This window comes from Coregonus clupeaformis, chromosome 26 (genome assembly GCF_020615455.1).
Source record: "Coregonus clupeaformis isolate EN_2021a chromosome 26, ASM2061545v1, whole genome shotgun sequence".
Lineage (NCBI taxonomy): Eukaryota > Metazoa > Chordata > Actinopteri > Salmoniformes > Salmonidae > Coregonus > Coregonus clupeaformis.
Window position 1 is genome coordinate 6,861,459 of NC_059217.1, and position 16,037 is coordinate 6,877,495.

A 16,037-nucleotide genomic window follows, 5' to 3' on the forward strand; every position below is an offset into this window, starting at 1 on the left:
CAAACAAAAGATCAGAGAATGAATCTAGTACTGAAAGCATAAGCTACAGATAGCTACCACTTCAGTGCATAAAATGTGGTGAGTAGTTCACTCAGAGAGAGAGAAAGACAATAGTTGAACAGTTTTGAACAAATTAATTTCTTCATAAATTCAGGAGAAGCAGCAGAGATCACATTAACTTACTTAGCTAGCTAATGCAGCTAGCTAATTTTGCCTACTCAAACACCTGGCTCAAACAGAGAGGAATGCTATTTATGTTAGCTACTTGGTTAAGGCTATCCAACACTGAACATCTTCCAAGTCGGTTTTATTATTTTATTGCCACTGGGGCCCGCGCCGGTGTAACTGCTAAACTGCTTGCTGTACACTGTACTCCGTGATTGTAGCGGGTTTACTAACACGTTAGTTCTAGTAGCTATGTTGACTATGATGTTAGCTAATATGGTGACATTGAAAACAATGTAGGCTGTGTGTAGCAGTTAGCAGTTAGCAGTTATGGTATGAACGTTTTGCCTGGTCACAGACAGCTATTGTGTTGTGCACTGAAGTCCACAACAGAAGGAATTGTACAACGTGCAAAGTGATGATGCTGTTTGTATGTGGCTGCTATGAAAGTGAACTGTGTGTGCGGTGATCAGGGGTGTATTCATTCCGCTGATTCTGTTGAAAAACAATTTCTTAAACTGAAGCAAACAGAACAAAATGGGGATATACCTACCTGAATTTGTCCAATAGAAACTCTTGTTTGCAAATGTTTGGACTATTTATTACACCATAGATCAGCTAGATGCATGCAAGAGTGTGCAAGGCGGTATTGAATGCGTCACTGTCTGTCACCTTGATTACTCCAATTTGTCTCTGGAACCTGTGCATCTACATTATAAATTTTCATTAGTAGGCTAGGTTGTAGCAACCTCATGAGGGGTAGGCTATAGGGAAGATTCATGTTGTAGCCTAAACCTATCGATGTTACATTGAGCTGGGTGAATGGAATATGAATGACCTTCATCCAATATTCTGTAATAGAAATAAGGCCATGCTCATAAAAACAATCGTCCTACCTAATCGTAAATGGCACCGACCGCAACTGGTGCACACACACACACACACACACACACACACACACACACAAACGTACACAAAAGGCAATGTATGGTAGTTATTGGAGAGAGAAAAAAACGATTCTGCTGCGCCCTAGTGGTGAAATGTAAACCTATTACTGTAACTATTCTGGAGCATCCAAAAGGTCATTTAGAGCAGAGTAAAATTGGCTTCTTATTATCAGCAGATGATTTCTGGTTTATCTGCACCATATAGCTCCTGCATTCAAACATTTTATAGAGCTGAACTTCGCATGAACTTTTCTCTACACAGAAGATGTAGTCGACGCAGATGTAGCTAAAGAGCCTAAATCAATTTTGTCTAAGAAAATGAAAAGCTGACAACGACCATTACACGTCATTTAAGTGAGTCATAAATGCAGAAGAGCGAAAATTGGGTAAGACACTGCAGGAGGACAGAACTTACTGTATAGGAGAGCACACTGTGGGGGAGAGAGAAACGTGTGTTCAGTTGCCTGTGTAGCAGAGTCTGTGCGTGCATGTAGTGTTCGTGTGTGAGTCCGCACGAGAGAGCGAGAGACAGAGAGAACCGTTTTTGGTGTGGCTTGAGGTAGAGCGCGCGTGAGTAATAAGAGTGTGAGGGCGGGAAAACACTCGGGATTCCGTAAAAGTCGATTTCAGACTGGTGTATTTCAAGTTGCAGATGCCGACAGATGCTCTCAAAGACAGTATCAATATCGAGGAAACACTGGTGAAGGTAGGCAAGGATGTTTAAAGAGAATGTGCTGGGAAGCCACCATGTACCTTTTTAACAGTTTATATCGATGCAAATATGTAATTACCTAACGTTTGCCTCACAACACATCTGTCAAGAATGTCTATCGTCTACATGCGGAGTGACAAGACGCGGGAAGTGCTGATGACATAAATGAAGGGTTCTAATTTTTTTTTTTTTTCTTTGAGCTTCAAATGTCACTGACATCAAATGTTTCATGGGCAGGAGGCCATTCAGTTATTAAGGGTTCTCTGCATCTCTTTGTGTGTGTGTGTGTGTGTGTGTGTGTGTGTGTGTGTGTGTGTGTGTGTGTGAGCTTGTGTGTGTGTGTGTGTGTGTGTGTGTGTGTGTGTGTGTGTGTGTGTGTGTGTGTGTGTGTGTGTGTGAGCCTGTGTGTGAGCTTGTGTGCTTGTGTGAGAGAGAAAGAGACAGACATAAATAGAGAGATGAAGCTAGAAATGGAGATGGATAGATATAGAGGGGGAGAGAGAGAGGCAGAAACAATAGAGATGTTAATAATGAGGGTGATAGAGACAGAGTGAGATAATGTAATATATGTGACTAGGGCTTTCTATTTCAGATCACACTAAAAGTTATGACATGTCAGGCACAGAGTGACTAGCCCACAGTCTATTACAGTCAAATTGGTGTCAAGTCTTCCTGGAGACAGATGAGGCTGAGGTAGTATATAAGGTAGCGCAGCATTGCACATGGATGCCACATCACCATCCCTGCTATCTAGACAATTGTCGACTTATGTGTGTATGGTAAGCTGCTACTGAGTGTGGAATACTGATGGAAATGTGAACTCAAAGTCAGAGCCTGGTTGGTCCATGTTATATGGGAATTTATAAACTGGGTGGTTTGAGCCCTGAATGCTGATTGGCTGAAAGCCATGTTATATCAGACCGTATACAACGGGTATGACAAACAATTACTTTTTGCTGTTCTAGGTATGTTGGTAACCAGTTTATAATAGCATTAAGACACTCCACGTTGTGTTGTGCATAAGAACAGCCCTTAGCCGTGGTACAGTATATTGGTCATATACCACACCTTCTCGGGCCTTATTGCTTAAATATTGTGTATATTTATTTATTTGTCTCTCTTTTAGTGTGACAGTATGACACTGTCCAGTGCCCCGCCTTTACGCAGAGGAAGTACCCCTCTGCCAATCAAACACCAGCTCAGACGGGAGGAAGCAGTCCATGATGATTGTGATTGGACATCAGGGTTGGCTGGACCTTCTCCTCCTCCAATCAGTTTCAGCCCGGCGAAGGATGAGACCATCACCTCAGCGGTAGAGGGGGGACCCTCCTCTGAAGGGCCCTTTCGAATTGCCCTGCTGGGGCAGAATGGGGTGGGCAAGTCATGCCTTGCTATAGCCTTGGCTGGGGATTTGGATAGAACTGCATCTGTGGATTCTGAAGGTACATTGGTGTTTGGATGTTGACAAAAATATATGAACTAAATATCTGCTCGTGACCCGTCTAGTTTTCCCTCAGACTGAGCACTGTTTGTACAAAAATTGGTCTATGATACTAACAGGTCAAATATGTGCCGTGCAAAACACCCCAGCATTGTGTATGTCCTTTTAAAAAAATAAGCTGAAAACCTTCTTTCCCCCATCTCCCACCTGAGACTTGCCTGATATGTCTCTCTCTCCCTCAGGGGAGGGCTATGTGCACACTGTTACCGTGGATGACGAGGACTGCACCATCCTTATCTACGACAACTGGAGGCAGGTGAGCCAAACAGCACATCTGTGGTCCCACTCTACCCCAGCCTTCTCTCTCCCACTCCTTTATCCTCTGTCTTCCCTCATGGACTAACTCTTAATGTGGCGGTTTCAGTGTGGAAATATGACATTCCCCTGTGGGACTCTGTGATTGACTGGCTTGGAAGCTTATTATCATGTTCTTTTCCACAGGTTTACCTCTGTTGCCCTGGGAACTCTTCAAACGTGTTCATAGATGTGTGAGGGCGGGAGCTGCTCACTGAGCAAATGTACAGTGCTGGGGACATATTCTCCTTCATATTCTCCTTCTGCTGTTTCAGCTTTCTTTTATTGTGATTCTGTTGATCTAATTGCATCACTGACGTCGTTCTCTAGTTGTCTTGTAGGAGAGACCAAGATATGTTGGTGATGCTGCTCTGTCTATTCTGTTCAGTAGAATTTGAGTTAGCCTTTTGATGCAGTCCAGTCTTAAGAGTGGAATCTTAAATTCAGATTTTAGAATTCTAATTTAGCATTGCTCACTCAGTGTCCCTGAAGCATTGTCAGTGACTTATGAAGAATTCAGTTAAAGGGCATCCAGTGTGTGTGTGTGTGTGTGTGTGTGTGTGTGTGTGTGTGATTGTATTCTCTGCGTGTGTCATCAGTAACTGACGTGGTTCCCAGTAATTTGTCTCTAGGCAGCGGGGAATCATAGAATGAAAGAGCACAGGGCTCCACTCTCACTCTTGATTGCTGCAGGCAACTTTCACTGCATACCACCAGAACAATATGCAATCATGTGTTTGAAATGTTGAAAAAATACAATCACACAGTCTTGGATATGAGTCATTGGTCTGTCTGTCATAGAGCACTCATCATGCCAGAGTTATAAGGGACAGTTAAAATGTATTGGGGGGGTGGGCTGGTCCAACTCAAGGTGTCATAAAAAAAGATGTTCAACATTTTGATGCCATATTTATAATTATATAAATATAAGCAACACATTTTCCACCAACAGGTTTCTGTGCCAATGCACTACACAACCAATAAACAAAGCATACCGACTTCGGGCACTTCAATATCATGGTTTGCATTTTCAACACCACAGTAAATAGACTACGTCAATCTGGACAAACAGAAAATACATCCCTCCCTACCCAGTATTGAAGGCTTGGCTTGACAATCTCCGAACGTCATTCAACTTTTTGGTGTTTCGTAATAGACGTCTCTTTCCAGTCATCAAATGGTCGCTGCACAGTTTGGATTGATAGATTTTATTTGTCAGTAAAAAAAAAATACATATATACACACAGCACAAAGATTTTTAAAAGTGACCGGGATTGCACAATAAAGTCAGGGACTTATTTCCAGTATGGTCCATATCTTTTACATAAATACATATTAAATTACATATAAAGTATACAAACACATTACAGAGATACAGAAAAAAAATGGTTATACTGTTCACACATTAGCCAGCTTTTGACATTCTTTTAAAAAGTCGTTATGGTTGATATGGCTTTGAGTTGCTGTGGTAGTTTGTTCCACTCAACAGCGCAGGTATATAAAAATGTGTTCTTACCAGATAGACTCATATATTTAAAACAGTGAATATTAGTGTCTCTGGCTCTGGTATTATGCTGGTGGACATCTCTAACAAATGAAAATAGGTTGGATAGGTACCTGGGGACTTAGGCCGTGGACCAGACCAAGCCTAGCTGCATAAAATGCTCAACCTCCAGATGAGTATGAGGGGGGAGTTTAAGTAAAGTTCTTACAAGCTTGTTTTGGCTGGTCTGTAGCTTATTATTTAGATGTTTTGGGCTGCTGGTGAACCATGATGTGCAGGCATAATCAAAGTGACATTGGACTAGCGCACTTTCCAGAGTCTTTAGGGTGTCTATCAGTGGAGGCTCCTCAGAGGAGGAAGGGGAGGACCATCCTCAGTGAATTTCTTAAAAATAAAAATGTTAAAACATTAAAAAAGTTATCATTTTTAGATAAAACAATACTAAATATATAACCTTACCAAATAATTGATTAAAACACACTGTTTTGCAATGAAGGTCTACAGTAGCCTCAGCAGCACTCTGTAGGGTAGGACTATGGTGTAGGCGGAGGACAGCTAGCTTATGTCCTCCTCTGGGTACATTGACTTCAATACAAAACCTAGGAGGCTCATGGTTCTCACCCCCTTCCACAGATTTACACAGTAATTATGACAACTTCTGGAGGACGCATGAACTGACATGTTGTCCACCCAATCAAAGAATCAGAGAATGAATCTAATACTGAAAGCATAAGCTACAGCTAGCTAGCACAATAGTGCATAAAATGTGGTAGTTGAATCAAAGAGAGAGAAAGACAATAGTTGAACAGTTTTGAACAAATTAATTTCTTCCAAAATTAAGGAGAAGCAAGAGAGAGAGGGAGAGAGAGAGAAAGATAGCTATATTTCGTTGTATATTTATTTCCACTTTCACTTTCACTTACTTAGCTAGTGTCAAATGCAGCTAGCTAGTTTTGCATACTCAAACACCCGGCTCAAACAGAGAGGGATGCTATGTTAGCTAGCTTGTTATGGCTATCCAACACTGGAACTCTTCCATAAGCTTTTGGCTTTATTAATTTATTGCCACCGGAGCCCGCCGATGTAACTGCTAAACGGATTTCTGCTGACTAAACTGTACTGCATTATTGTAGCGGGTTTACTAACGCCTTAGTTCTAGTAGCTATGCCTATGTTGACTATGACGTGACAATGATGTAGGCTGTGTGTAGCAGTTAGCAGTCATGATATGAAGGTTTGGCTTGGAAAGTTTTTTTTGCCTGGTCACAGACAGCTGATGTGTTCTGCACTGAAGTCCACAAGCAAAGGAAAAAGGTGAGAGGAGGAGAGGGCATAGATAGATGCGAGATGGAATTATATATACAATGAGCTGTTTGTATGTGCCTGGTATGAAAGTGAACTGTGTTTGAGTGTGATCAGGGGTGTATTCATTGCGCCAATTCTGTTGAAAAACGTTTCTTAAAACGGGGATAAACAACTGAATTTGTTCAATAGAAACTCTCGTTTGCAACTGTTGGACTAATGATTACACCCTAGATCTGCTAGATGCAGGCAAGAGTGTGCAAGGCGGTATTGAATGTGTCACTGTCTGTCACCTTGATTACTCAAAATTCTCTCGACCTGTGCACATACGTTGTAATTCATAGGCTAGGTTGTAGCAACCTCATGATGGGTACAGGGAAAATTTGAGTATCATGTAGTAGCCTAAACCTATCGATGTTACATTGAGCTGGGTGAATGGAATATGAATGACAGTCATCTAATATGCTGTAATATAAATAATGCCATGTACATAAAATTTGTTACCATCCTCCCTCATCTTAAACGCACTGACCACCACTGGTGTCTATAGCTAGGTTTCCATCCAATTAGTGACAGATTTTCATGTGAATATTCTAAAATCGGCATAAAAATTATATTGGCATTTTCTCATCAGAGTTGTGTTTCCATGAAATGGACTTGTTGCGGATAGAAATCTGTGCGTAAATGTGTAGTGCACATACAAATAACTTTTGCTGTTAAATTCAATGGGTTTCCATCGCATTTTCAACTCTAGTGCCTACTGATGGTTTTGTCACAAAAAAACGTTGTGTAGGTAAAGTGAATGTGCCCACTCTGGTATTGGCACGTGCACTCTAGCCAACAGCTCGCAGATACAGTGCGGGTATAGCCTACATGAGATTAGTATGGACAAAAGTGTGAGATTATTTTTATTTGTCAAATGGCAGCCAAGCATCGATCATCATGTCAGCAGAATAAGACTCTCAATATTTATTGACAGGAGCATCAAGCTCATCGCTGTGCACTTTCACCACCCTGTGAAGTTCATCATAACTTATTTCATCTGTAGCCTAATAAACGGCATGCTTTCCCATGATGTCATTACATTTTTTATCCAAAGTACTCGCATAAAAAGGTTGGATGGAAACCTGGTTAATGTCAAGCCATTTTGAGGATGCTGGGATTATATTTTGGACGAACGTGCGCATGCCTACAGGAGACTTGAAGTAGCTTAATCAGATTAAAACATTGTGACTGGTTGTGTTTATGCCACATATAAAAGGTAATACATTAAAAAAGTTTAATGACAAATATTTAGGCTATATTGAAGCGTTAGGTTCTAGATGCACGAGGACAAGGCGCTCGAATTGGAGAGGAGGCAGAGCCTGCGTTAAGCTTTCCTGAATATCTGGGCCAGCCGGGAGCATATGTAGCCACTTTATTATAGGACGACTTGGGAGAATGATGATCTGCAACAGACAGCGCATTCAGTATCAGAAGTAAAAATACAGCCAGACTGGCCTGCTACTGTGCCTTTCTAGACCTTCTAGACCACTGTCTAGAGTCAACTGATCCAAATGGAATGAAACATTCCAATTACAGGGCTTTTGCACCATTATTCAAATGACATTTTCACTGCAGCCTAGACTAGAATTTTGTACTCAATTAAAGACAATAATGCAATTATTCATTACATTGTGGTGTTGAAGGCTAGTCTAGGTAGGATAATTGTATTGTCGCTAAACAAGATCAATAGGGGCGCTTTTTGAGCTGCGTGTCTCAAGTCTTCAAGTTTAAAGTTTTAATGTCACATGCACAAGTACAGTGAAATGCCTTTCTTGCAAACTTAAAACCCGACAATGCAATAATCAATAGCGATGTATTACTAGAAAAAAAACACTCAAGAAATAAGAATAGGAAATATGAATTGCACAATAAAGTAAGTAAGTAAGCATACTATACAGGAAATATTTTAAAAGTCAGATCCAATACCATATTTACATGTGCAGGGATACTGGAGTGATGGAGGTAGATATGTATAGGGGTAAGGGGACTAGGCAACAGGATATAAGATAAACAGAGTAGCAGCAGCTTGCATGTGAGTGGGTGTGTGGGTGTGTAGTCAGGATAAATGTATGTGCATATTATGTGTGAGTGAGCAAATGATGGACTGAGTGTTTGTGTGTGTGTTGGAGTGACAGTGTGTGTGAGTGTGCATAGAGACAAATATTGAAATAAAAGGTCAATAAAGATACAAGATAAAATCAGTCCGCGTAGCTATTTTGTTAGCTATCAGTCGTATTGCTTAGGGATAGAAGCTGTTCAAGAGCCTGTTTGTGTCAGACTTGATGCACCGGTACCTCTTGCTGTGCGGCAGTAGAGAAAATAGTCTATGGCTTGTGTGGTTGGGGTTTTTGACGATTTTCCGGGTCTCCTTTTCACACCGCCTGATATAGAGGTCCTGGATGGCAGGGAGCTCGGCCCCAGTGATATACAGGGCTGTCCGCACAACCCTCTGTAACGCCATGCCATCGAGGGTGGTGCTATTGCCATACCAAGCACTGATGCAGCCAGTCAATATGCTCTCAATTGTACAGCTGTACAACCTTTTCAGGATTTGAGGGCCCATGCCAAACTTTTTCAACCTCCTGAGGGGGAAGAGGCACTGTCGCACCTTCTTCGTGACTGTGCGTGTGTGTTTGGACCATTTTAAGGCTTTAGTGATTTGGACAACGAGGAACTTGAAGCTGTCAACTTGCTCCACTGCCGCCCCGTCGATGTGGATGGGGGCGTGCTCGCCCCCCCCTTTCCTGTAGTCCATGATCAGCTCCTTGGTCTTGCTGACGTTGAGGGAGAGGTTGTTGCTCCGGCACCACACTGCCAGGTCACTGACCTCCTCCCTGTAGGCTTACTCATCGTCACCGGTGATCAGGCATAGCACCATCGTGTCGTCAGCGAACTTGATAATGGTGTTGGAATCGTGCGTGGCCACACAGTTGAGGATGAACAGGGAGTATGGGAGGGGAGTAAGCACACACCCCTGTGGGGCCCCTGAGCACTTCAATGTTATTTCATGCGTAATGATGCGCCTGGCCTCTCCGCTGCCTATCAGCTACTCCTATTTGTTCTTGTGGATTCATATTAAAAAAATTATGCAGCTTTGAATGCTTTTATGTGTGGTATGGTTGCTAGTTAGCCTATTGCAGATCTGGACAAACGATCCACCTACCACTATTGTCACTATGAATGTTGGATAGAGGGCAGGATAGAAAGTTAGACTGGTAGAATATATTGACCTATGGTGTAGTAAAAGTTAGCATGCGTTGAAGCGTAGTGCATAAGGGAAGTACCAAAACACCTTGATATAGGGGACGCGCATGCAAGTAGATGAGGACATTTGGCTACGATGGAAGAAATTATATAGAAATCCTTCAAAAGAGCGCATGTAAACCAGGGAAAAAACACACTACCCTCCACTGTGCCCAATAAAAAAACACACAACCCTCCCCAAAGCAAAAAAAAAGGTTAGACAACCCTCCACTATTTTGGACCACCCCCCCACCGCAGTAAAGATCGAACTGTCCCTAATGAAATGTTACTGCTGACCCTCATTCACAAGGCTCTCAGTACCGCACTGTGAAAATGTGCACACTCAATCCATTCAGACACATAAAAATACATGTAGCCAAATGTTCCTATCATTTTGAAAACCTGGCAGCAGGGTTAACCTCTTAAGGATCGGACCCTTTTTTTCAATTTCGCCTAAAACGACATACCCAAATCTAACTGCCTGTAGCTCAGGACCTGAAGCATGGATATGCATATTCTTGATATCATTTGAAAGGAAACACTTTGAAGTTTGTGGAAATGTGAAATTAATGTAGGAGAATATAACAAATTAGATCTGGTAAAAGATAATACAAACAAAAAACATGTTCCATCATCTTTGAAATGCAATAGAAAGGCCACAATATAATATTGCAGTTTAGGCGCAAGTTAGATTTTGGCCACTAGATGGCAGCAGTGTGTGTGCAAAGTTTCAGATTGATCCAGTGAAGCGTTGCAATACTGGACTATTTTGTATCAAGTCTGCCCAAATGTGCCGAATTGGTCAATTGATACATTTTCAAGTACATAACTATAGAGGACATACAAAAATGATATGGCAATACAAAATTTAAGTTTACACACTCCCAGGAATGTCATACATGATGGATCATTAGCTTATACTCTAACTTTCACACATCTAGATGGCCGGGCGGGGTGGGTGTGGAGCCAGAGACAGCAGGGGTTCAAACTGTAGAACCCAGTTCCTACATTTGAATATAAAAATGGGATTTTATCAAACAAAACTATGCTACAGTTTATCTCTGGGACCCTTAGGATGACAAATCAGAGCAAGATTACTGAATGTAAGTAAATTATTTACCTTCAGAGGTGAATGTATCAAACCAGTTGCCGTGATATGTTTTTTGTTGTTGTGCACTCTTCTCAAACAATAGCATGGTATTTCTTCACTGTAATGGCTACTGTAAATTGGACAGTGCATTTAGATTAACAAGAATTTAAGCCTTCTGCCCATATAAGATATGTCTATGTCCTGGAAAGTTTGCTGTTACTTACAACAGTCATGCTAATCACATTAGCACTCGTCAGCTCAACCGTCCCGTATAAGGACACAGATCCTGTAGAGGTTAACCACTTTCTTATTCATAGGAATAACATATACACTACATTACCAAAAGTATGTGGACACCTGCTTGTCGCACATCTCATTCCAAAATTATGGGCATTAATATGGAGTTGGTCCCCCCTTTGCTGCAATAACAGCCTCCACTCTTCTGGGAAGGCTTTCCAAGTCCCTACATTACTGGTCAGGCACTGATGTTGGGCGATTAGGTCTGGCTCGCAGCTGGCGTTCCAATTCATCCCAAAGGTATTCGATGAGGTTGAGGTCAGGGCTCTGTGCAGGCCAGTCAAGGTATTCCACACCGATCTCGACAAACCATTTCTGTATGGACCTCGCTTTGTGCACGGGGGCATTGTCTTGCTGAAACAGGAAAGGGCCTTCCCCAAACTGTTGCCACAAAGTTGGAAGGACAGAATCATCTAGAATGACATTTTATGCTGTAGTGTTAAGATTTCCTTTCACTGGAACTAAGGGGCCTAGCCCGAACCATGAAAAACAGCCCCAGACCATTATTCCTCATCCACCAAACTTTACAGTTGGCACTATGCATTCGGGCAGGTAGCGTTTTCCTGACATCCGCCAAACCCAGATTTGTCCGTCAGACTGCCAGATGGTGAAGCGTGATTCATCACTCCAGAGAACGCGTTTCCACTGCTCCAGAGCCCAATGGCAGCGTGCTTTACACCACTCCAGCTGACTCTTGGCATTGCACATGGTGATCTTAGGCTTGTGTGCGGCTGCTCGGCCATGGAAAACCAATTCATGAAGTTCCCGACGAACAGTTATTGTGCTGACGTTGCTTCCAGAAGCATTTTGGAACTCAGCAGTGAGTGTTGCAACCAAGGACAGACAATTTTTACGCGCTAGGCACTTCAGCACTCAGCGGTCCCGTTCTGTGATCTTGTGTGGCCTACCACTTCGTGGCTGAGCTGTTGTTGCTGCTAGATGTTTCCACTTCACAATAAGAGCACTTACAGTTGACTGAGGCTGCTCTAGCAGGGCAGAAATTTGACGAACTGACTTGTTGGAAAGGTGACGGTGCCACGTTGAAAGTCACTGAGCTCTTCAGTAAGGTCATTCTACTGCCAATGTTTGTCTAGGGAGATGGCATGGCTGTGTGCTCAATTTTATACACCTGTCAGCAATGGGTGTGGCTGAAACAGGCGAATCCACAAATTTGAAGGGGTGTCCACATACTTTTGTGTATATAGTGTAGATTTGGTTGTTCTATACACAGTCAAGTATGACCTCTCTTATACACAGGAGTGTATTCTCATTGAAATTCATATGACTAAATGGAAGGTAAAGTGGTATGGTTGTGGTGATCTCTCTCCCTCCCTCTATCAGGACGTGTCTGCTCTCCAGTGTGAGGTGTGTGTCCTGGTGTTCTCTGTGACGGACAGGCGCAGTTTCCACCGCACCGCCCAACTCCGCCTCCTCCTCAGGGAGACGCAGCCGCAAACTCCCATCATCCTCGTGGGCAACAAGAGCGACCTAGTCCGTTCACGTGAGGTCAGCACTCAAGGTGAGGCAGCTTGGCCCTCTCTTTGTTACAGGACAGCGATGGAATGATGTACCCCATTGTCTCTGCAACCTTACGATGCTTTGTATAACCTGCAGTGTCCTAGCGCATACCTTTCCCTATAGATTATCTCTCCCTATAGATGCTCTCTCCTCTCATTGCCTTGTTCCTGCCTGCCATCTCCACCCTGTGTGTTGACAGGTTGAGTTCTGTACTGTATATCTGCAGGGTATTGCTGTGGGGGGAGAATTACAGGAATACAGACGGAAAGTGGCACAGTGCTTCAGCTGCAGTGCAGTGTGGGAGTATGGGGGGAGGGAATGTGCATGCTGAGAACTGTGCATGAGATACTGAGAACACACACCCTATTCATCTAGATGTACATATCAACTGAGGATATGGCTGTGTGGTGTGTTCAGAAGACCAGCCTGAGCTCGGCTGTTTGGTCCCCCCAACCTATAACACACATGTAAACAAAACTCTTGCTCTTTCAAACCTTCTCCATTTCACCCCCACCCGTCTCTGTGTGATGTGTTTCTCCAGACTGCAGCTCTTCAGACCTAGCTGTCTCAGAGCCAAGAGCCTTTGTCTTAGTAGGCTTGAGGCAAAGAGCAAGGTATTCTGCTTAATTACTTTTCACAGAAGAAAATAAAATAATTTACCATACCTCTCTTCCTCTGCTGTCAGGGATAATTTCATCTCTAATAAAAAACACAGTTTTAATTAGGACCAATTAGGGCAATTGCTTCTCACCATTTTCATTGTCTGGCATCTCATTCCCTGTGATCGCTGTCTTGCACTCTATCTTTTATATGCGCTTTTTCCATCTTTTTAATAAAGGCTTTCAATGTGTGTGTGTTTGTCCTGGGAACACTAGTCTGTAATGACACAATAAATCCACAGAGGCAGGGATATTGATATTGTAGTGTATCTGAGGTCAACCAGAGAGGAGCTGGGCTGAGTCACAGGACAATGAGAGAATAAGTGGTGCTTCATCATGTAACTAATATGGATGAACCTGTGACACTAGCACATCACTGTGTACCCACCCGAAATGCTCTCATCCAAAATGTGTTTACCACTGACAACTGTGCTTATGGGTGTTTTTCTTTTTCCCTCATCATCGTCATCATCATCTCCCTTTTTCTCCCTGTCTCTCTCAGAGGCCCTTACCAGCGCTTCTCTGTTTGACTGTCTGTATGTGGAGATGTCAGCCTCTCTGGATCACCGCACGGCGGAGCTCTTGGAGTATGCTGTGAGGTTAGCCAGGGGCCTCAACCCGGTGCCCCCAGGGGCCTGTGGGCACGACATGGCTGGCGGCCGGGAGAGCATCACCCACCGTGCTAAGCGTTTCCTCACTAGCCTGGTCCCACGCTACCCCCGTGAGAGGGAACGAGACGGGGGCAAGTTCTTTAGACAGAAGTCCCGGTCCTGCCATGACCTGGGTGCCCTGTGATCAGGGATGATGGCGGGATAGAAGAGGGGTGTCTAGAAAGAGAGCAAGAGGGAAATAAGATGTAAGAAATCGCAAAATAGAGAGGGATCTGAAGAGGTAAATTATGGTTATGAGAAAAGTGAGTGTAAATGTGTGAGTGTAAAAGTGAGTGATGGGAGGAGGATACAGTAGTGGGGGATGACACATGCATAAAGCAGAGAAGAGCAGGAAGAGAGAATGGCATTAAATAAGTGATGGATGTATCTGGGTTTATTCATGTAGAAATGTTGTACTAGAGAACCATAGATGATAGATAGAAAACCATTCATTAGCTGAACACATGTAAATACAACACAAAGCATCATATTGTAGTGGTGGGACTGATTCTCCACCTCCATTCCGATGTGATTTCAGTGTGGACCAAATAAAATACTTTTAGAAGTCATGAGAAAGGAAGGTGACTCTTTTTATCTGTGTATTTGTCTCTGTGTGTTCTGTTACAGTTGAGAGACTTGATAGTGCAGAAACTTCCCTGAATGCTCTTCGCATTGTAGAAATACAGGAACAGTGGCTTGCAAAAGTATTCACCCCCCTTGGCATTTTTCCTATTTTGTTGCCTTACAACCTGGAATTAAAATGGATTTTTTGGGGGGTTTGTATCATTTGATTTACACAACATGCCTACCACTTTGGGGGGGTGAAACAAACAAGAAATAAGACAAAAAAACAGAAAACTTGAGCGTGCATAACTATTCACCCCCCCAAAGTCAATACTTTGTAGAGCCACCTTTTGTAGCAATTACAGCTGCAAGTCTCTTGGGGTATGTCTATAAGCTTGGCACATCTAGCCACTGGGATTTTTGCCCATTCTTCAAGGCAAAACTGCTCCAGCGCCTTCAAGTTGGATCGGTTCCGCTGGTGTACAGCAATCTTTAAGTCATACCACAGATTCTCAGTTGGATTGAGGTCTGGGCTTTGACTAGGCCATTCCAATACATTTAAATGTTTCCCCTTAAACCACACGAGTGTTGCTTTACCAGTGTGCTTAGGGTCATTGTCCTGCTGGAAGGTGAACCTCCGTCCCAGTCTCAAATCTCTGGAAGACTGAAACAGGTTGCCCTCAAGACTTTCCCTGTATTTAGCGCCATCCATCATTCCTTCAATTCTGACCAGTTTCCCAGTCCCTGCCGATGAAAAACATCCTCACAGCATGATGCTGCCACCACCATGCTTCACTGTGGGGATGGTGTTCTCGGGTTGATGAGAGGTGTTGGGTTTGCGCCAGACATAGCGTTTTCCTTGATGGCCAAAAAACTCAATTTTAGTCTCATCTGACCAGATGTGTTTGCTTATTTTTTTCTTTAAGCAATGGCTTTTTTCTGGCCACTCTTCCGTAAAGCCCAGCTCTGTGGAGTGTACGGCTTAAAGTGGTCCTATGGACAGATACTCCAATCTCCGCTGTGGAGCTTTGCAGCTCCTTCAGGGTTATCTTTGGACTCTTTGTTGCCTCTTTGATAAAATGCCCTCCTTGCCTAGTCCGTGAGTTTTGGTGGGCGGCCCTCTCTTGGCAGGTTTGTTGTGGTGCCATATTCTTTCAATTTTTTAAATAATGGATTTAATGGTGCTCCGTGGGATGTTCAAAGTTTCAGATATTCTTTTATAACCCAACCCTGATCTGTACTTCTCCACAACTTTGTCCCTGACCTGTTTGGAGAGCTCCTTGCTCTTCGTGGTGCCGCTTGCTTGGTGGTGCCCCTTGCTTAGTGGTGTTGCAGACTCTGGGGCCGTTCAGAACAGGTGTATATATACTGAGATCATGTGACAGATCATGTGACACTTAGATTGCACACAGGTGGACTTTATTTAACTACCGGTAATTATGTGACTTCTGAAGGTAATTGGTTGCACCAGATCTTATTTAGGGCTTCATAGCAAAGGGGGTGAATACATATGCACGCACCACTAGTAGAATGTTTTGAAACAAGTT

At 43.1% G+C, this 16,037-nt stretch overlaps 1 protein-coding gene across 1 annotated transcript; it reads left to right on the top strand.

Moving 5' to 3' along the window:
• Nucleotides 1-1,525: 1,525 nt before the first annotated feature.
• LOC121540140 (GTP-binding protein REM 2-like) lies at nucleotides 1,526-14,491 on the top strand. The gene is made up of 5 exons (XM_045207664.1): nucleotides 1,526-1,818; nucleotides 2,951-3,266; nucleotides 3,508-3,581; nucleotides 12,441-12,618; nucleotides 13,779-14,491. Exons 1-5 carry the CDS (start codon nucleotides 1,765-1,767, stop codon nucleotides 14,069-14,071), a joined length of 915 nt encoding a protein of 304 aa, XP_045063599.1. The 5' UTR covers nucleotides 1,526-1,764; the 3' UTR covers nucleotides 14,072-14,491.
• The last annotated feature ends 1,546 nt before the right edge of the window (nucleotides 14,492-16,037 follow it).